This window comes from Vanessa cardui, chromosome 4 (genome assembly GCF_905220365.1).
Source record: "Vanessa cardui chromosome 4, ilVanCard2.1, whole genome shotgun sequence".
NCBI classification, from domain to species: domain Eukaryota; kingdom Metazoa; phylum Arthropoda; class Insecta; order Lepidoptera; family Nymphalidae; genus Vanessa; species Vanessa cardui.
Window position 1 is genome coordinate 6,218,563 of NC_061126.1, and position 22,652 is coordinate 6,241,214.

Sequence of the window (22,652 nt, forward strand, 5' to 3'; positions counted from 1 at the left end):
CAAAGTTAAATAAAAAAAGAAAAACACAAATAATAATACCTCATTTGCGAAACCTATCCGGTTATTTTCATGCATTAGGTTAGATTTATACACAGACGTTTGCCATTACACATTACATATGACCCTGTCAAAAAATCTGTGGACCTCACCGGAATGCGATAACCCCGCATCCTCACTCAACTCCCCTCCCCCTCTCATTCTATTGCATTAGTACAGTTGTTGACTGCATGGAGTCAATAACTCTTTGCGTTCAATTAAAAATGCTTCTTTTGCCAAATAAAAAGAAATATATATATGGAACGCTTGTGTGCGATTGCTCACTGGCAATCATTTCATTCCCATGGTGTGCCTACAAGGTGTACCTTGGGAATGAAATGATTGCCTCCTGGCTATTTCTATTCATATTTAATATGCATTCAATTAATTTGACTAAAAAATACCAGTCGGTTCTTCTCGGGTCAGGGTGTTTCTTTTTCCCAACCGATGGTAGTATTTAATTTAACCACCAAAAAGTAAATGTAATGCTTTTACATTGAATAAAGGAATTTGAGTTTGAGTTTGCATACTTGTAGATATGTATTACGACATCGTCGCCAGAACCACGGATATTTTGACCAGGTTGTAAATTATTATTACGTTAATCTACATGTTTCTAAATCAAAATAAATTAGTCCTCATGCTCATCAGCATGATACATCTCGGAGGAGTTAGTATACACTAAGTGAAGTCGTTTGCAATGTAAAGGCTTACAGACACGACTTTTAACCACTTTATGACATGGCTTACCTGATCCAGAAGCGGGACGCTGAAAGAACAATAAGACTATCGTTAATTGGACCGCATTGTGTAGGAATTTTCCATCTCATAGCTTCGGTCTTAGCCAAACATTCAGCATTTTTTACCGAAGCCGAATGTTTGTGGTTTGGCCGAATGTATTTTTGGACAAAGCTGTCAGAAACCGTAGGTTCTGTCAGACACTACTTATTATATAATATTATATCTAAAGGACTTCATAAATTAAGAGATGGACGATAGCTTAAGAAGTTTATTAGTAAGCCTTTTTTCTTTTCTTTATACCAGTTTCAATCTAATGCATGGAAAGTTGTAAGGGAAATTTCGCTTTCGTTCCTATTAAAACAATTAATTTAAAACTTACTTATCTTTATAAGCAAGCAAATTAACAAGCAAATACATGCAGGTTTCATCACGATGTTTTCCTTAATCGCCGAACGTCACATGAATTATACTCACAAATCAAGCGTATGAAAATTAAGCAATGCTCTGCTTGTCTGGCTTTGGCCGTGCAATCATCGGTTAAGATTGTCATCTAGGTCACCCCGGCTTACTTAGCAATGATAAAGATTCCCTCACCAGAATGTGACGGTAGTTCAGTTTGACGGAGAACTCGCAGTCGCCAAAACACTCGCTCCACCCGAGCCACGGCCCCATCTCACAGTTAACGTCTTATACGTCACCCGCAATGAGAAGATTCGTTTACAATTAATTATACACCAGTATTGAAGACTTCCAATAACGGATTTTAAATTTACATGGTTATTTTTATTACTAAAGGCAATGATGTTGTAGTAAACAGATATGTTATTAACGCGCAAAAAGTGAAGACTAGAAAACGTCCTAATTGAGACGTTTGCCTTAAGTTGTTTTACGTAGTAATACGTTATAATACATCATAATTACGTAGTAATACGTTTTGCGTAATTAAAACATCTAGTTATCCCTTTTACTTATTGTTTTTATCAAGCTATCCTTTTTACTTTTAACGAAATGTAAAAATGAACTAATATAAACGGTCCCCGGCGCGGCACACTTTTTTCTGTTGTTTAGTATGGATATAACATATCTGTTTATTAGAATATCATTGACTAAAGGTATTAATTTCGGGATATTTACCATGTTTTTTAATTGTCTTGGTCACGAGACATTCGTAGATAATATCGAAATATCGAGCACCGAACAAAATTAAAAAATATGGTAAATATCCCGAAATTAATACCTTTAGTAATTCCAATAACGGAGTCTTTGTTTGATAATTGTACTTATAAACAAATAATCAGCAATCGCAATTTACATTTCTCGATTCTATACCGATTCAAATTCGACTAAATCGAATTCGGTAACGTCGGAAAAAATCAAAGATATCTGTATAGCGAATAAAATGAATTAATAAGCTTTCAACAAACTATTTACAGAATAGGTTACCTCCAATAACGGAGTCTTTGTTTTATAATTGTACTTATAAACAAATTATCAACAATCGCAATTTAAATTTCTCGATTCTATACCGATTCAACTTCAACTAAATCGAATTCGGTATAGCGATAGATACAGAGATATATGTATAGCGAATAAAATTAATTAATAAGCTATCAACAAACTATTTACAGAATAGGTTTTATTTATAGTGGAATGATGCAGTTGTAATAAACGACTCTTGAAGATAGATTCGATTTTCATTAGGCGATATTCATTTAAAAGTTCGGTGATGAGTTTCGAGTTGGTTGCAGAATATTTCTGCTGGTAACTTAATAAAATAAAACAATTCATTATAAAATTCGTCCTATAAACATTTATTATCACAACAATTAAAAGATCTAAAATTAACTATAATTTTTGGTATTTCTTCAGACTGTAAATAATGTTGTACTTAATTAAAATAAAGCTCACCAGTTGGAGAATCATTCTGCATCACCTCGTTGTCTTCAGTTGAAGGAGTTGCTTTCACTCTCTTCGTAATCGCTTCCAAAAGTGATGACGTCACTATTAGCAAATAACATTCCCTTTATTACAACCTACATTATCTTTGGAACTTAATAAATTAAATAAATACGTTTACTTACTTTAGAAACGTGTATTACCTGTGGTTTCGTTTTGGGTTACACAGGCCCTTTGACAATTCTCTCTGGTTTTGAAATTATTAGCGTTTCCTCCGCATCCTGTATAGCCAAATGGTTCGCATACACCACGAGAGGCATCATAGAACCAGCGCTCTTCGTAGCCTCTGCAAGGTCCCACCGATACAGGCAACTTACACACGTCTGCAAAGACATTTTTAGTCATTATAAATTTGTGTTTGCTTTGCTACTGTAGATTGATAGACTGACATAACAGTTACAATATATTACAATATATTAGTTATTTTATAATAGAGTCGAGATGGCCCAGTGGTTAGAACGCGTGCATCTTAATCGATGATTGCGGGTTCAAACCCAGGCAAGCACCGCTGATTCATGTGCTTAATTTGACTTTATAATTCATCTCGTGCTCAGCGGTGAAGAAAAACATCGTGAGGAAACCTGCATGTGACAAATTTCATAGAAATTCTGCCACATGTGTATTTCACCAACCCGCATAGGAACAGCGTGGTGGAATATGTTCCAAAAAAACCTTCTCCTCAAAGGGAGAGGAGGCCTCTAGCCCAGCAGTGGGAATTTACGGGCTATTGTTGTTGTATTTTATAATAAAGACAAGGTCACACCAAGAGGAAAACTCCACTATAAGATACAATCAATATATGTATTTCGGTAACATTTTCCTTAAACTCAATAATTATAAAATTGTAATTTGGACAAAAGGTTATTAAAATTATACGCTTTGACTAATCAAAGCCTATAATTTTAAAACCTTATCTTCAAAAGTTAATGTATTTAGATCTCTCATATAAAATTCAACTCATGCCTGTCATTATAATTATTCTAATATACTCATAAACTATTGTTTAAGGAAAACGCCCACATCGGCAACTTTCTCTTTGACTTCATTTACAGATACAAACATAATCTCAAAAACATAAACCTAATATCTAATCCAAATATATATATATTGAAATTTTTAAAGAAAGTGATTATACGTATTTATTTATAGTACTTATTTATTTATATAATATTCAAGAAAAGTGTAGTTATATTACTTTTTTATGATTTAACCAACTCAACTCTGCCTGCGAAACCGATTGCTTCTTTAAATATTTGATTGTATCACTCAGCTTCCAAAAGAAGCTAAATAAAAACACGTGAAATACAAAAAAAGAAAAAATATAAAGCTGCGGCGATGACGGCGGAAAGATTGACGATTAGCTTGAAAGGAGAGGCCGTGACCTCCCGCTGAACAGGCATACGAGCGCTTATTAAAATTGCCGCTTGTCAATTTTTGCTATTTTTAAGCTTGTTGCATGTAACGTATGCGTGTATAATAATAACCACTTTAACGAAACAAATCAGTATAAAACATCGTGATGCTATTACATTATATATTTTCTATTCGTTTTATTTTTAACTGTACAGAAAATAAAATGAAATACGAATCATAATATATTTCTGAAATATTATATTTAATAATATATAATATATTATGTATAATAATACACACAGTTATTTTATGAAAAATAATTGTCACTCATAATTATATTTTTTTATTATATGTATATAATTCTAAAATAAAAGTAGGCTAAGTTACTCCTTAGTATATCAGCTATCGCCATTGAAAGTCCCGTCAAAATCGGTCCAGCTGTTCTAGAGATTAGCCGGAACAAACAGATAGATGGATAGACAAATATTGTAAAAATTGTTAATATATATGTAAGTACTGTGTACATATATACATAAATACATATCAATTTAGTAAAAAGCGGTTATTTTAATATTACAAACATACACGCGGTTTTTTTTATGTGTATAGATGTGATAACGTAGACCTACTCTCTATAACTAGGCCTCCCGGGTGCCCAAAGAAGCGATGGTTGGATGTCGTGAAGCAGGACATGAGAGCCAATGGACTCATACAGAATGACACTAAAGACCGTGCAAAGTGGAGTAGACTTATCCGGAGGACAGACCCTGGCAATAGCTGATTAATAAATGGCAGGCAGAAAAAGAACAAGATGGTAAGATATCGTACCACTCTGGCAGTTTTACTACAACAACAACAGCCTGTAAATTCCCACTGTTGGGCTAAAGGCCTCCTCTCCCTTTGAGGAGAAAGTTTGGAACATATTCCACCACGCTGTTCCAATGCGGGTTGGTGGAATACACATGTAGCAGAATTTCTATGAAATTTGTCACATGCAGGTTTCCTCACGATGTTTTCCTTCACCGCTGAGCACGAGATGAATTATAAACACAAATCCAGCACATGAATCAGCGGTGCTTGCCTGGATTTGAACCCGCAATCATCGGTTAAGATGCACGAGTTCTAACCACTGGGCCATCTCGACTCTGAGTTTTACTATTAAATGTATAAATAATAGATTCAAAATTATAACCTTCTGAGATGGTCTCATTCTCGCAGGTACTGTCCTCTCCGTCGCACAGCGCCTCCTGCTGTGTCATTGTGAACTGACAACGATCCAAGTGTTCCTGCACCAGTGAGTCTACTTTTGGATCGTCACTTGTTATATTCTCAAACGGGAGCTCCTGTTACAAATTAACCATTAAAATTCTTATATTTTGTAGATAATGTTATCGCCGTCTGATTTCCGGTCAAATTTCATCTCAACGGATGTCAGCACTGTGCAACGTGAAGTTCGTACGAGGCAACTATACGCTAGCTGAATCGGTTACTTCGGAATAGTGCATTGGACAGTGTAGACGTGTCTTTGTTGCCTTAGTTATTACAAATTATAATAAGTTATAAGTGTGTATAGTGTTGATTAATAAAGTAGTTAATAATAATGATTGGTATTTAAAAACATATATCTGTCTTACAATGTTCTGCAATTCGGCGAATCGAATGTTCCAATCTTGTAAGAGTCTTCTCGTTAGTTGTTTCTGCACCCTCGAGTCACGAGATACATAGAGGCGTGTGCGGATCCTACGCCCGCGCCCGCAACGCGCCGAACACGGTGACCACCCACCCCATGCGGTTATGGGACAATCAGATCGCGGATTGTCCTAAAAACAAAAACGTTTTGCTATACTACTTCTTATTAAGACTAGGATACCTTCTTCTCATAAAACATAACATTATCATTGATAGATACCAAAAGTGTTCATAAAACCCTATTCCAATTGATAAACGTGTAAAAATCAAATGCTAGATTTATATATTTCATGTTATTTGCTCATGATATATTTATCTACAAATGTCTATAACATCTATAATAAGCAAAATATAGCACAGATACTACTACAGGTCCCAGTACCCCGAGAATCACCCCTAGGTGTTAGAGGACCGAATAGGTGGGCCGACCGTCAGGGCGTCACGGTAGCATGCGTAAGCGATCCCGTGGCGTCCATCGAAAGACGGAAAGGGTACCGCTGGTTTTTTTGGGGGTAAACCCGGTACTTGGGTGCACTCGGCGTCCAGGGCTCCGGGGAGTCCTACACACCCCCCACTTTCCATCACGTGGGGGAAGCGCGTAATGCGTTTTTCCAGCGAGAAAAAAGAAAAAAAAAAAAGATACTACTACAGGTACTTCTTGATTAATATATCTTTAGATGTAATAAATACAAAAACCCTCCATTTCAATACTTTTATGTACTTTTCCTTTCAAAGTCCGCATACCTAATAGAAGAGTCCGCGTAGGTTTTAGGTACAAAAAGACTCGAACTTGTTTCATATGAAATTTTATCAAACTCGGTTCAGTGGCTTAATCGTGAAAGCGTAACAAACAGACACCGTCGTTTCAAATTTATTGCATTAGTATTGATTTTCTGCCATAGGTCATATACCTCAGACATTTCCTTTTCGTTACATTTTGTATTAGTAAGTCGTAAAGAGTTATTCCTTTTCGTTCTATTTTGTATTCGTACGTCGTAAAGAGCAGTTGATACTTCGGCCACTTAGGGTACAGCATAACAACATTAATGAAAAATATCAAGCCAGGAAACGTCTGTTGGTTGTTTTTAATCTATTAAGTTATATTTACATATACTCACTACAAAAAACCAATCGTAGTTTGTAGCATTTGCTAAGTCCCCAGTAGGTCTGTAACGGAAAATAATAAATCATTGACATTACGATAATTTTGAAATACCAAAGAGGTTTTATAATTTTCTACATTATTGTCCAAAGTGCAGAGCACTAACTTGAAACAAGGCCCAGCGTCGCACGGCATGGCCTGGCTCATGACAGCGCGCGCGCGGAAGCCGACGCTGCAGCGCTTGTGCGCGCGCGGTACCAGGTAGTGCCTGGTACGCGCGCGCACGCCGCAGCCCACGCACGGCGACCACTCCGACCACGCCGACATTGCACACGGACCCGTCGTTTCTGCCGCTTCTGGCTCGTAATCTGACTTTACTCTGTTTATGGATAAAACTAATTTATCATCGACGACCTCCGTGGTTGAGTAGTGTGTACACCGGTTTTCATGGGTACGCCACTCCGAGGGTTCGATTCCCGGCTGATTCGATGTAGATTATCATTAGTTTTCTATTTTATCACTACGTCTTATAAAACAAAGTCCCCCGGTGGCGTCAGTCTGTCTGTATGTTCGCGATAAAATCCAAAATTACTGAACTGATTTTCATTCAGTTTTCACTAATAGCCAAAGGAATACATAAGGAAGATTTAAGTATATAATTTACTAGCGGCCCGTCCCAGCTTCTCACGGATGGACATAAATTTTATTACCATTTGGGTTACGTTACTTAAGTTTTAGTAAGGATCTTTTCTAGCCATAAATATAGCCTATGTTACTGGGGGATAATGTAGCTTTCGAATGATGAATGAATTTTTTAAATCTGTCCAGGAGTTTTTGAGCCTATTCATTACAAATAAACAAACAAAGTTTTTCTCTATAGAACGACAATTGTTAAACTATTTATATGATAACTATGATGAAAATCGGTACTATGAATGTATTCAGTAACCAGTTATTTTAAAGTTAAGAAAATGTTACTTTAACAATTTTAATGCTTAACAAAAGTTTAACCTGCAATGCAGCCTCGGTCCGTGACAAGAGCGATAGTCAGTGAGAGAAGCCCGACATGCGTCGGCTCTAGCGCGCGCAGGATACATGTAGTGTCGCTGACGAGCCGCCCGTCCTGACCCGCAAGTCACGCTGCAAGGCCCCCACGGGCCCCACGCATGAGTGGCGCATGAACCACCAGGACCACTCACTAAACCGTCGGTGGATTGCAGGCCACCGGATTCTAATATAAATATACTAGAGAGTAAATATTCTTGCGCATTGTTGAAATGTATAATATAATATTTGAAAAATGAATTGCATTTCCTCTGATTGTCATTACATAATATTTTGAGAGCAAGAGTGCAAATTCAAGAAAAAATCAATGAAGAACATTTTTCAATAATTCGGTTTAAAATATATAAAATAAACTTCATAAATACCTACAACTTCACAGCTTTTTTCGTAAAGTCGTAACCTGGTTAGTCTGAGTCGAGCGAATGGACGCATCTCGCCGGTGGAACTAAAGAAAGGGGATCGCGCATCGCGAGGCCAGTCTGGTCGAATCGCTCTTACTGGAGTGGGCGGGATTGTTGGACTACGACGAGACTATTAATACATAATAAAAAAACAAATTAATAAAACTAACACTCGTTTCATTTTATAACGAGCCTTTACAGAAAAAAGCATTTGCTGAATACATACGACATATTTAAGGTGCAGCTGAGTTTACTTATAACAATCCCAAGTAAATTAATCATATAGTCTTTTTGTAGGAAATTACCGTATAATTTATTCCATTATCAGTTCCAGCATCATATGGATAGAGTGGTAGAGTAGCTGAACGTCGCCAAGTGCAGTTCGCATTACACAGTTCTAAGGCAGAAATGCCTACAATCCAGTCAGGAGAGGGTGCTAATTTTGCAGCCAAAGATATAAGATGATGCTTAGCGTCCACTCGGAACACAGCAAAAGTAGTCGGTATGCCACCACTTGCAACTTGCTGCCATGAAATACCGCGGGCTTTAATTATCGTGCGAATGTGATCGCTCTGAAACAATATTATAAAGTAAATATTCAATTATTCAACAAGAATATATTAGAGCGTAAGAAATAATAATTTCTCACTTCAGCCTTCAGTTCTTTCTCAAGCGCGATAGTGGTACCATCGTCAGCTAAACGTCGCACACCCGTACTTGCAACTCTACCTTCCTGCCACACTCGATACTGTGCCGTATGAGATGCACCAATGACGTCACCGAAATGTGCTCGTGCACTCTCCGGAGGAAACTCACGTGGATGAGTATTACGACTCCAAAGACCTTCAAATGTAATCTGAAGATAACAATGTCAATTATCAATTATTTGTCAAATTTAATCAAATGCTATATAGACAGAACCTCCATAGTCATGCTTACTTCATATTTAGCCTCATCACATGCACAACAAGGCTCAATGATTGGCGGCTGACGGCTGAGACTAGCGGATCCAGTTGGGGCAGGGCAAATCTTTCGCGCTAATATGGAAGTCTTTGATCCTTCCGCATGAGAAGCTCGAGCACACAATCGCACGCAAGACTCGGCTACGATAGATGGTGCGCTCCATATCACCTATTGGTAAAATCAACATTTTTGATTTCGACATACTTTTTTTTTATCGATCAAAATTGATAAGTGATTGAATTCCAAGAACCAAATTTAAAACTAATTTTCGGTTAGACAATTTTTACTTGATAATTTCAAAAGTTTACAGTTGTCTTAGCTTACTTGAACTTCAGTTTTTGGATGTGCCGTCGCGTTGTCCACTGCTGGATTACATTCTTCGAAAGATTTAGTCTGCGCGTCAAATGCTTGAAACGCTCCAAATGCCAAACTATTTACTTTACTACTATTGGTACCATTTGTACTATCATTTTGCGAGTCTTCCACAACTTCGGCCCATATCATAAAACCCACGAAAGGCGTTGGACCTTGTCCGCTATCTACGCCTTGCAGAGACACTAAATAAATGTATATAAATTAATATTTAATTAATGCAGTACTATATTGAATAGTTATTTACAAGGAGCAATTTAAAAGAATTCCCTTTCATGACAATCATGATAGTACCTGTATAAAGTTCTCCTGGTAAGAATAAATCAGGGTCGCCAGCAACTCCTAACTTGTAGAGTGAATCTGCGGGCTGCGCGTGGGGAGGCGCTTGTTCGCATGGTTTCAATGTAGTATTCGAAGCAAATGTCTCTCCCATCACACATATTATAAATAGCAGAAGCATGTTGAGTCGATGTAACTAAATGGCCCTACCGACTGATCAGTGGGTTGATAGCAAAAAATATTTTTCGAATTTAGAAACCTAAAAACAAAATATTTAACTAAATGTGATGATTTCTGAATCTCAATGTTACCGATTGGAATTTATTTATTTTATTTATTTCAAGACTTTATTGAGCACTACAAAGTAAATGGAACAAAAGGCGGAATTAATGCCTTAAGGCCTTAAGGCTCTCTGGCCGTAAACCTTCAAAACAGAAAACCATAAAAGCGGTAGTTAATAATTGACAATATATAAAAATATACATACATATACAGGGTTATTGGTAATTCGACGTATATCCGTTAGAAAGTGACCCCTCAGGGACCTCTTCGTGAGGATAATGATAAGGATAGAATCCTGCATTACTCACTGTAGAACAGGCTATGTGTGATGTGCTCCATTATAGAGAGTTTTTCAGATTCTTTTATTACAACTTTATTTAGCCTTTATTACAAAAGGTCTTAGTTATAATTTAACTATTGAACAGTTTCTGTTTCTATTTTTTATTTTAAATTTGTATTAAGTTATTAATACTTAAGTAAGTAAGTAAGCTTTTTTTCATTGGATATTATTTTTGGTTAACTTTTTGGGAACTTTTTAAAGAGCGACCTTTAGTACGAATTCGTTTATGTTCAAATACGAATTTCCACCAACGTCCTTTCTGGTCATTTTATTTAGGTTGCTTTGAAATAAATTCCTATTTTTTATACATTTTTGAAAAGTCTAGAAAATGGGCATGTTTTTTAAATAAGATGCAGGCCAAGTTTCATAATGATTTTGTCCTTAAAGCAGTTTTAAGGAAAAAAATATTGAAATAATTTTTTTTATCGTCTCCAATTTTTAACTTTGGGGAGATAATAATAATTTAAACATTGACAAATGTCCAGTGTTTAATCATTTTTATAAAACAGAAGAAAAAAATTGACATTAATTGACACTTTTTTTAAATAAATTTTTGAAGTTGCATTTCTGACAAATTTTGAAAAAACCTAACAAACGTGATAACTCAAAAATAGTTCACTATTCACGTTACATATTCATTCATATTAAAATCATTGCAAATAGTCACTTCTATCGCCTCTTAACGGATATACGTCGAATTACCAATAACCCTGAATATAACACTGTAGAAAAAAATAAAAAATATAAATACAAACACATATAGTATCTACAAAATAAATATCAATCTGTACCAAGATATGAATAATAAATAACAGTGCATTACAGATGTTATGAGAACTGCGGACCTTCTGACAATATATGCTCACTCAAGACTCTAAAAAGTAAATTTAGAGAAGTTAAAGTTTGAGATTAGAATTGGTGTTGCGTGATTATCAATATAAATTGTTTTGTAAATAGTATTGTCATCTTTAAGTAATTTGAAGCTATAAGTTTTTAGGTTAATTCCTAATAAACATTAATACCAAATGTCCTTAATTAAACATAAAAATTTAGTCCTATTGTTTAGAAAAATTATATTTAGGCTTGTAATTTTAAAATCAAATTACCTATATTTTTATAAAAAATTAAATAAAATCATAAAAAAATATTGAGCTGTAGTTAATTATAAAATTATGTAATAGTTTGTTTTAAAGTTGAATAACATTAAATCTTAATTATTTTTGTCAGAATATATACAAAATGGTTTTAGTATTATAAAAGCTAGCAACCAATGAACGGAAAACATAAATTTTAAAAACATATATTATTAATTTCTTTGACTAAATCACTGAACTGGATTTAATTGAAAAACTTTGAGAGAAAAAACGGGAAAAACTTGATAAACCTGGAACACGAGAAAAAGCTAGTCGTCAGTAAATAGTTTATGTCTACATTAAAAAAATAACAGATAAAATATCTCTTTACAATTAATAAAACTATATAGGCTAGCTACTAGGTAACTCTTATCGTTTAAATCAGGTCCAAACCTTCTTCTCAAAGAGAGGACACTTTAGCCCAGCAGTGGGAGATTCATATTTTATTACTTTTTCCTTTAGGTACACTTTTAACGGATGATTTTTTTTAACTACATTTTTATGCAAATAAAATATATTATATTAATATGTATATATTTAAAGTCAACGTTATTATGCAAGAAAGAATAAACAACCAAATTACAAATAGATTATTATTTATTTATTTATTTATATAGATATTTATTTCCTTTAAACAATATAGCAATCCTCGCATATCCCTCTAAATCCGTCTTGACACGACTGTGTAACATATTGAAATTTAATAAGTACGTAATCCTACTTAACAAACAAAGGGTCGAAACGCTAGCCTAAACAAAGAAAGGTCACTAACCCACTTATTTAGTTCACAAATTAATAATATTTGCTATCATATTTAATTTTAGTTAAGTAAAATTACTATAATTTTGAGTTTTATTCAGTTATTTTAAATAAATCATCGCGATTAATTCGTTTTAAAAGGTGCACGCACGTAAAGCCGCCCGCCCTTCGCGAGTTGCGGGGCTGAACTGTGAAATGCGAATGTATGAACGAATCTTGAATGCTAAGGGTGAATTAACATGTACATTTAATACGTAACATTATTGAATACTTCGAACAATTTGTAAGGGGTAAAAAATGAATGAAAGTTATAGTAAAAATTGAATTCTGAAATATGAATCTGAAGTTAATCCTTTATACATTTACAAGTACTGTTTATTAAAATAATAACTATTTTATTAATCTGATTTTCAACTCACCCAAACAAGAAAACCTACGTAATGAACTTAAGGTTTTTAATCAAAATATACTTTATTCAAGGAGGCTATTACAAACACTTTTGATTCGTCATTTAACAAACTATAATACCTAAGTGTAGCTACCACCGGTTCGGAATCCATATTCTACCGAGAAGATCCGGTAAGTAACCCAGTAGTTGATCTTTTTTAAAATTACATACACATGTAAATAATACATCCAAGTATCAGCTGCTCACGTTTTGTTTACGGCTTCTTAGTATTCGTGTTTAGACTTCGGAAACCCCACAATGAAAAAACTGACTACTACTAACGGGGTCTAATCGCACGATTTTGGTGGCTAATCACTACACATTTTTGAGGGACCATATACCACCACAAAACATATTTAGGTATTTGTGTGAAATCCTATTGGAAACACGCGTTGTCTACATATAGATCATTATTACCGTTCCTTTGGACCGTATCTACGGTAGATACGATCCAAAGGAACGGACTAACACTAAACGCAACGTACACAAAATTTGTATTAACCAAAACTCATTTAGGTATATTACTCTGTTTTTTTTTATTATTTATGTCTTATACATTATTCAATTTTCGTTCTTTACTTACATCAATGGAAATGTTCCATGTCTCAACTGAGCAGGCAAATCTAATACACCCCTAATTGTGTACCGAGAGTTAAAACACCCATATAGACAAAAGTAAGATTTGTTATGTGTACAAAAATAGATCTTATCTCTGCGAAAGAAATCTCTCCCAGAAAACCTTTGTATAAAAGATATACAACAACAACAGCCTATAAATTCCCACTGCTGGGCTAAAGGCCTCCTCTCCCTTTGAGGAGAAGGTGTGGAACATATTCCACCACGCTGTTCCAGTGCGGGTTGGTGGAATGCACATGTGGCAGAATTTCTATGAAATTTGTCACATGCAGGTTTCCTCACGATGTTTTCCTTCACCGCTGAGCACGAGATTAATTATAAAGACAAATTACATGCACATGAAACAGCGGTGCTTGCCTGGGTTTGAACCCGCAATCATCGGTAAAGATACGCACGTTCTAACCACTGGGCCATCTCGACTCATAAAAAGATATAAGATTCTTAAAGCAATAAGAGAATTGCAGTTCGAACTATTGTAGAATAAATACGTAATATATTTTCTACATAAATATTTTCATACAACAATACATAAACACATAGAACGTGAAATAAAACAAGCATCTTTAGTTAATTTAAATATTTATTTTAAAATACTTAAAGCTTAGAAAGACATTTAATAATCAAAAATTACTAAAATTTTACTAAAACAATCTGTTTTAGCAAATACTTAACCATATCTTAATTCTAAATTTAAGAGATATAAAAAAGATACATCTAAATTGAATAAAACGTCTTTGAAAATATTATCTAGTTTCGTAATTCGACTAATATTAGTAGTTCTAGATCAAAATCTAGTGATATTTAAAAGTTACAAATTTATTTATATAATAAACAATGCATATACTCTGCAAGAAAATCTAATTATATAATTAAATAATCATAGTGACTAGTATAACTAGAAAATCTTATAAATAAAATATAACTTTGGCCTATCCTATTTCAAAGTGCACAAAGACAAACACCAAACAGCGACTACTCTATGCGATGCGAAGACCTTTTAAAATCTAAATATTTAATTTGCTATAATTAATAAAGAATTGTTGAATAACAGCCCGTCGATTTACTAATTACAAGTACATAATATATTTTACACAATATACATGAACAAAAATATATGAAATAGAAATAGCATTAATTATATTGAAATGTTTTTTTGTGTCATAGACAATGAAGAGACAATAACTGGTCTCTTTGAATATTTAAAAAAAAGTTTGTACGTTATGCTAACACGATTTTAGTATGAATTATGAAGAGTAAAGTAACAGCCTGTACATTTCCCACTGCTGAGATAAGGCCTCCTCTTCCATTAAGGAGAGGGTTTCGAACATATTCCACAACGCTGTTCCAATGCGGGTTGGTGGAATGCACATGTGGCAGAATTTCGATGAAATTAGACAATTGCCGGTCTCCTCACGATGTTTGAATTATAAACACATATATATATAGTGGTGCTTGCCTGGGTTTGAACCCGCAATCATCGGTTAGGATGCGACGTTAAGACGCGTTTTAACCACTGGGCCATCTCAGGTCGTGAATTATGTAATGGGTGAAGTAAAACTGTTTACATATTGATTCGTCTGTGTTGAATAAAAATGAACATGACAACCACAACATCAACTTATAATGTAACATATCGTTACAAATTCGGTTGGTACACAAATAACACACCATAGTTACATCATATCATCATTACAGATTACTAAAATCTTGTCAATCAAATAGTTTACTCGTTTATATAAAGAAGATTTTCTATAAATGTTCACACATAATAACGACATTTTCCTAGTCGGACCGTAACAATGATTATGAAACAAGACTTCTACAATGTCGTAAGTGTAAATCATATCAACCGTTCGTAGCGTCCACGCACGTAGCGTGCACGAACGTGAGCACGTGACGTAGCAAAATCTCTAATATTCCATATCTGCCGATAGATGGCTCACAGATATCATTTCATTGATAAATTATTATAAAAGCCTTACATTGATATCAATTGTAATTTCAAGAAATTTAATTGAATGAATGATATTAGTAAACGAGAGGAATGCATATCATAAACTTTTAACACTGATGATAAATCAATGTATACGACATATTTCTAATCAAGTCCAAACAAGAGTAACCTATTTAAAGGCGGTATCTTTTAAATTAGAGAATATCTCATTGTTACCTATAATTAATATATTTAATCAAAAAGCGAACTCACTATTTTTGTTTTCTATGCTTTCCTTTTAATATAATTCAACGTGACGAATGAATACTAACCGCACATGCTTCTACGGATATCAATCGCTAGATTTGATATTATATATGGAATATGATGTCGGGTAGCGTCGGTAGCGGGGGGGGCGGGGGGTGTCGAGCGAGTTAGGACTGCGGCGCGGGGGGGGACTAGCGAGTTAGTACTGCGGCGCGGGGGGGGCTAGCGAGTTAGGACTGCGGCGCGGGGGGGGCTAGCGAGTTAGGACTGCGGCGCGGGGGGGGACTAGCGAGTTAGTACTGCGGCGCGGGGGGGGCTAGCGAGTTAGGACTGCGGCGCGGGGGGGGGGGGGGCTTGCGAGTTAGGACTGCGGCGCGGGGGGGGGCTAGCGAGATAGGACTGCAGCGCGGGGGGAGGGGGCTAGCGAGTTAGGACTGCGGCGCGGGGGGGGGGGGTCTAGCGAGTTAGGACTGCGGGCGGTTGGGCGGGCGCTCGCGGATGTCGAGCACGTGGTCGAGCGGCTGCGGGCGGCCGTCGGGCCCGATGCGCGCCGGCTTCACCGCGCCCTCCGACAACATCTTGTCGAACAGGTTCACCAGCTTCATAGCCTCGTATTCTTTCTAAAAGTCATCAAATATATATATTTTCCATCCAAAACACCACCTGTGTATATCTATTACTGTATTATCTCTGTACCCTTGCTATAATAATATTGTAAAGCGTGTTCTTTACGTCTTAATGCTTGGTGATATTACAGATGCGATAAATCGTCAATGATGACTAGTTGAAAACATACGACGCGTACGGCTGGCGGTTAACATGCTACTCTGATTTACCTTATTTCAAAAACATAACATAAGCGATAAGATTATATATTAAACTATTAGTCGACCGCTGCTTCGCTCGGGTTTTAGGGTGTTTGTTGTTAGTGCCGTAAATAGCCTTTTCTGCACCCTGTGCGAGCTTCTATAACTGCGCCCTATTTAAGCAGACCCTGTGCCTATTTTACAGTCTCACTCACTAAAACTTAAACGCAGGATCACTCCTGAAAATGCGTTGACCATTAACGATAAACACTAAACACAAATATGCTCGTGCGCTGCCAAAAAAATGTTTGTATTGGAATCGAGTACTAGGGGCTCAGCGGTATCTTAACAAGAGCAAAACAAAAAAACAATAGTCCTGCCCAGTCTGTCTATTCTTGCGCCCCCAAGAGTCTACCCCCTGTGCCTGGGCACCGATGCCACCGCCCTTTTTACGCCACTGTTTGTTGTCATGTATCAGACAAAAAAGTAGCCTATGTCTTTTCTTGCAGTTCAAGTTTGCTTCATATCAAATTCCATCAAAATCGGTTCAGCGATTTGGTCGTGAATGAGCGACAAACAGATAGAAAGAGTTACTTTCACATTTATAATATGAATATAGATTAAAATAAAAATATTGCAAAATAGATTCAAAACATTTTTACTAATATTATAAATGCGAGTGTTGTTGGATGGCCCATAAAACACGAATAACGCTGCGAGCGAAACTATTTAGTAAGAATATATATTTTACGAAAACTCAAACATCTGTATCGATTTCACGTATAAGTTTACACTTGTCAAACGTGAATCCAATGAAATCTTGCGGTTAGCGTTTGTGTGGTTTGACGTAAGTACCAAGATATATTATCATTATTATTGAATTGTACGCAAAGAAATGATTTTCAAGCAAATATCCGCTACCTATTCGATACTATCATTTCATAGTATAAAACAAATGTGCTGACCGCTGTATGTAGGGACATATATAGGGATGTATGCTTACAAATTAAAAATTACGCAACGTATTTTGATGCAGTAATTTTTATTGATGTCGTAAATAAACAAATTATGTAGTATTTTTAGTTGATACTAAAAATACTACATAATTTGTTTTTTACTGACGTATTGCACCCGTGCAAAACGGGGATCGCTAGTTAAACATTGCTCACATTAAAATGACACACGCGAAATTTCAAATTAGTTTTAATACGAATAACAACGGCTGCCTTAAGAATATCTAACAAAAAATAATAATTTGCCAATTGAAATAACATAAACGATCTATTGACGCATTCAGTCGATTGAGTGTAGCCGCCATTTTTACTCGACACACGTGGTAGGGAAGTAAAAACGTCAGTCACTACACTATACACAAATACACATGATCTATAATACAAATGGTCTATCATATTGTTCAACTATGTCCAAATACGTCATTTGTAAAAAAAATACGTGTTTAATAATATTTAATATTTACATCATCCTAAATCTATATTCATATTAGTCTGTCTGTCTGTCGATTTTTCACGACAAAACCGCTGAACCGATTTTGATGAAATTTCGTATGAAGAAAATTTAAACTCCAAGAAAGGACATAGGCTACTTTTTGTGCCTGACACAAAATAACCAACGCCCTAAACTAATTACAAGAGACAACATCTTACTTCCACTGCTTGAATCCAGTGGCGGCGTAAGGCGTGGGCGGTATGGGCCCAACAACCTAAGGCCCAAAAAAAAGTACAACACAACATTGGGATCAGAGTACTGTAAAAAAAAAACAAGGGCCTCGCAAACTGTATCTTGCCCATATTAAGATTCGATCTTGCGCCGCCATTGCTTGAATGGATAATATGTCCTTCCCGTTATTTTATTAGTCACAAACTAATGTTTACCTGCTCATCGGTCATGCCCTCGAAGGGATTCGAGCGAGGCGGCCTCGTGCAGCCCACGACTGGGTCGATGCGAGGTTGAGCTTCCAAGTACTCTTCAGTGTCGGAGTCTTCGCTGCTGGATGAGTACAGCACGGGGCCGCGGCTGCTGCCCATCAAACCCTTTTGTGCTAAGTGACCGGCCGCGTTACCGAATCCTGTATACTTTACCATCCGACCCACTAGAAAAAGCATATTGTTATATTAAGTCATAGAATAGTAGTTCTGAGCGATTTCATCATCATCAAAGACTTCCATCTGCTCATCACACATGAGATATTAGTGTATATGAGATAAGTGCCGTGATGACAGATCAAAGGTAACGAATCTAAAAAATACATAATAAATACAAGGAGATTAAGCTTAGGATTTTATGCAAGTTATTAAAAACTATATCCAGAGTTTTATTAGTTTGCAGTGAACACATTTAAATGAGGATATGGGAAGTACACTCTAATAAGAAAATTCGACAAATGTCTAAATAAAGTTTCCGATGAAATATCCTATAGATACACGGCTCGTTACAATAATGATAAACTGAATTCATTAATAACACTCACCCTTTTCTTTGCATAGAATGAAAAGAAACTCTGCGACCAGGTCTCTAACAGATGTTACAGGCGTAGTAAGAAGCCGGCACAGCTGATTACGAAGTGTATGTCCCTTCTCAGGGGGTCTAGAGACATCACGTAAGGGCGGCAGCACAACTTGCCTTAAATACTTTCGTTGAGCTCGACAACCGCGAGAACTTTTGTTCAAAACGGTAAGAATCGGAGACAGGTTTTCATATTGATTTTTGGTACTCTGTAACAAAATAATAATGCTTTATTTGTACATTTAATAAAAATTATAATGAACTAACAAAAATATGGAATAAAATAGATTTTCTATAAAACATTAAAATGTTTGATTTTAATTTTATTTAATCTTAATTCAGACTGAAATATTTGACTAGTAAACTCTACTTTAGTTACTCCATTGGTATGGTTGAAAAATCATTTGGCCATCTCTACATATGTTTGTTGTCTAAATAAGTTGAAATAGAACAACAACTGTTAAACATGTCAGATTACAAATACTAGTAAGTAATACTGTTTAACTCCCTATATTCTTTGTGATATTCTTATACACTATAATTCACTTAGACTTGGGATCACAGAATTGTTTTTTTTTTCAAAACTCTGTTAAGGTAAATACTGTTAAGGTAAATATTTCCTCCAAATATTGGACTATGTAAAAACTCCATTTTATTCATTAACAAACTTAACTCCTACCTGGGGTATACCAAGAGTTAACTGGCTGTTATGGTTTTAATTCCGAAATGTAATGTACATTAAAATGCTAGATGGATGAGTACACTACTCTTGATGTAAGTCAAGGTAGCTGATACTAACATGTTAATTAGGTTACTACTTAAGTATACAATTAAGGTAAACATAGAACAATTTCTTTGATCACCTTAATATTGTATAATATTATGGTAATCAAAGAAGACTCACATTGTACTTGGTGGTAACAAAAAAAGTTTGATAATTGAAATTAATGATCACTTATTAACAAATTCTATGTAATTTAAATATTCTTACAGTTGTTATTGAGAGCCTATATTGCAAAAGCTGGAGCAAGGCTTGTAAAGCATCCATGTTTCTGCCATCATATATATTTTGTGCTGTTTCTCCATCATTCAACTCTGGTGTCAAATACTGATAGAAAACTGGTGGAACACTAGAAAAAAAAATCATATCAAACATCTACATTATGAATGATATACATCATACTAAGTAAAAAAGTTTAATTAATAATATTTAATATTACCAAATAAATGATAAAATAGATTATTTGGCTTACCTGGTTAATAAGTTAGCAATGTTACTGTGTAACTCCATTAACTTCTCTTGTGTTGGAACATGAGCATACAGTAATGTAGTTAATGCTGGCATTAATCTTAGATACATTCCTTCATCTTCCTCACTCACTGGCTCCTCAGAACCAGAATGCAACATAAGGTTGAACTGTGTCTTCAATATTTCACACATTATTGCTTGTTGGTTTTCCTGGCAAAATAAAATACCAAAAATTATATAGGTTATACCTCAAATTAAAATTAAAAATGGTTAATTACAATCTCATTAAAAACAAACATTACATAATTTTATTGATTATAATGCTACCACTAGATGAGAACCTATATTTTGAATACTCATTGTTGTTATTAAATAAAAAAAATTACCTGTAAATAACAGTTATGGGATCCCTCAATTACATCACTCACTCCAGCTACCTCCATTTGTGGCTCAGTTGCTTCGACAACAAGCTCATTCAAACAACTTATTAAGTAATCCATTCCATGTAAATCATTTTTTATTTTAGCCTTTATGTCTTGCCTTAAGGCTGTCAAGATGAATAGCAATTTCATATCAAAAAGCATTATCTCATCTTTAAAGGATATTTCTTTATAGGACCGCAGTCTTGCCACTAGACCTTGTGCTATGCTTGTATGGGCACACAAAGCCCGAGCCACTTCACTGTTGAAAGCTATGTTGCACAAACATTTCAATGCTTCAACTACCACTTCCTTCACAGGCATATCAACATCCATTGTATCCTCGGGATCAACAAAATTGAACAAACCTGCCTTTTCTATTAATGTTATAATCCATTTTTCGCAGATCAAACTCTCAAGCTCAGTTTTATCTCGGCTGAATTAGAATGAAAATAACATTTTAATATGCTCATTACAACAAATCAATACTTAAATAAAATTTTAAAATTTACCTTAAAAGCCTTATTGTAGTTAAGCAAAGAACATGAATACTTTCCGAGGACTTTGATTGAAGATGTTGAAATAATGCTGCCCATAATGAAACACGTCTGTTATTCGCCAATAGGAAAGGAAACGAAAATACGTTGTCATTCTGAAAATACATTTAAAATTTAAAGTCTTAATATTTAAATCAATAACAACTAAAGAATTACACTATTAAAAACTTACAACTTTTAAAAAATTCTCTAATATTTGGATGATTTCACTGAAATTATTACCACTTAAAACGGTTATTTCGTCTTCGTTCATAATTATAGTATAGTGATACCGTTTTTTATTTATTAAATTTAATTGATCTCGAGGTTGATTATAATTTTAACAGGAATCAAATGAAAACAGAGACCAATTTTAATTACAAATGATAAATATGACAACTGACAATTGACATGATATGCCAGTCCCACGAATATTGACAATTTCAGAATCATACAGAACTAATACAACTCTCCATAGTTTACTGTTGATGTAAGGGGATGTATATGTGAATAAAACTGTGCCTTAAAATGGATGAAGTATAAATGGCGCTGCTGTGTTCGTGTTCGTGAGTGTTCTCAATTCAACCGGTATATATATACATATATATATTTTTTATGTTTGTTCGCCGATTACTTCGCCATTCGTGAACAGATGTTGATGATTTTTTTTATTTAGGTAGAAAGAAGATACTTCTGGAAAGGTACCATGATGAAGATATCAAAGTGTAATGATGTGATCCTGGAGAAATCGAGGGGAACCCTTAAATTTTATAGGCACATGTACCGTGTATTTTATTTTCTCAAGTTATATTGGCATTTTATTGGCTTATGGCAATCATAATGTTATATTGCTGATTGATGATGGAAGGTGTAAGTCCTCAATTACTAGGAGTTAGGAAATAGTTTCGTCGTAGCTTTTATGAAGAGAAGTACAGGTTCACTAAACATTTCTTTTGCTATGTTATTGTTTGATATATCATGCTCCAGAAGTGGTACCGTATAAGTTTTACTGAAATAGGTTCAGCGCTTTTTGAAAAATAGCCTTATGTAACCATTTGTTACGTAAGGTCTTTTAATTTCTATTTTGAGAAAATAACACTAAAAAGAGTAAAATAAAATATTTTTTCTAAAAAATAATCGGCAGATCGTATGTAAATATTTCTATATTTTGTTTTTCACTCAAAATCGTCCAACTTCAATAATACGTGTTTAAATCAAATTATTTTATTACTTTTTATTTATCACTTTGAAGTCGGTGTTATTATTTAGAAAAAATATTTTATTTTAATCTTCTGTGAAATGATGTTAGAGAGAGAGAGGTAAACCTCTTACAAAATAATAAATTATTTTACTTGATGGTAAAG

The 22,652-nt window shown here is 35.0% G+C and overlaps 2 protein-coding genes across 3 annotated transcripts; both read right to left on the bottom strand.

Annotated features, from left to right (window-relative positions):
- Positions 1–122: 122 nt before the first annotated feature.
- Positions 123–10,206, bottom strand: LOC124544497 (spondin-1-like). Of its 2 annotated transcripts, XM_047123088.1 has the most exons (15): positions 9,973–10,206; positions 9,631–9,863; positions 9,283–9,474; positions 8,993–9,199; positions 8,649–8,915; positions 8,308–8,473; positions 7,889–8,108; positions 7,044–7,256; positions 6,894–6,942; positions 5,721–5,906; positions 5,279–5,429; positions 2,877–3,056; positions 2,686–2,778; positions 1,372–1,463; positions 123–805 (listed from the first exon to the last, which is right to left on the bottom strand). In XM_047123088.1, the coding sequence occupies exons 1-15, from the start codon at positions 10,136–10,138 to the stop codon at positions 668–670; spliced, it is 2,553 nt and encodes an 850-aa protein (XP_046979044.1). In that variant the 5' UTR covers positions 10,139–10,206; the 3' UTR covers positions 123–667. The 2 variants fall into 2 exon arrangements, with proteins under 2 accessions (XP_046979044.1, XP_046979043.1); XM_047123087.1 differs by lacking the exons at positions 123–805; positions 1,372–1,463 and having other exon boundaries at positions 2,709–2,798.
- A 5,970-nt stretch (positions 10,207–16,176) lies between these two features.
- LOC124544436 (synembryn-A) lies at positions 16,177–21,700 on the bottom strand. The gene is made up of 8 exons (XM_047122986.1): positions 21,482–21,700; positions 21,265–21,404; positions 20,720–21,188; positions 20,338–20,543; positions 20,076–20,214; positions 19,050–19,293; positions 18,454–18,671; positions 16,177–16,375 (listed from the first exon to the last, which is right to left on the bottom strand). The coding sequence occupies exons 1-8, from the start codon at positions 21,560–21,562 to the stop codon at positions 16,220–16,222; spliced, it is 1,653 nt and encodes a 550-aa protein (XP_046978942.1). The 5' UTR covers positions 21,563–21,700; the 3' UTR covers positions 16,177–16,219.
- Between the last annotated feature and the right edge of the window lie 952 nt (positions 21,701–22,652).

Excerpts from the sequence above, each read along its gene's own strand:
- LOC124544497 (XM_047123088.1), bottom strand. The coding sequence starts at position 10,138 with ATGCTTCTGCTATTTATAATATGTGTGATGGGAGAGACATTTGCTTCG. Across the intron at positions 9,864-9,972 it reads ACCAGGAGAACTTTATACAG|TGTCTCTGCAAGGCGTAGAT; the intron begins GTACTATCATGA and ends ACATTTATTTAG. Across the intron at positions 9,200-9,282 it reads GTGATGAGGCTAAATATGAA|ATTACATTTGAAGGTCTTTG; the intron begins GTAAGCATGACT and ends TGTTATCTTCAG.
- LOC124544436 (XM_047122986.1), bottom strand. The coding sequence starts at position 21,562 with ATGAACGAAGACGAAATAACCGTTTTAAGTGGTAATAATTTCAGTGAA. Across the intron at positions 20,544-20,719 it reads CCCATAACTGTTATTTACAG|GAAAACCAACAAGCAATAAT; the intron begins GTAATTTTTTTT and ends TTATTTTGCCAG. Across the intron at positions 16,376-18,453 it reads AGGGCATGACCGATGAGCAG|AAAGAATACGAGGCTATGAA; the intron begins GTAAACATTAGT and ends GATGACTTTTAG.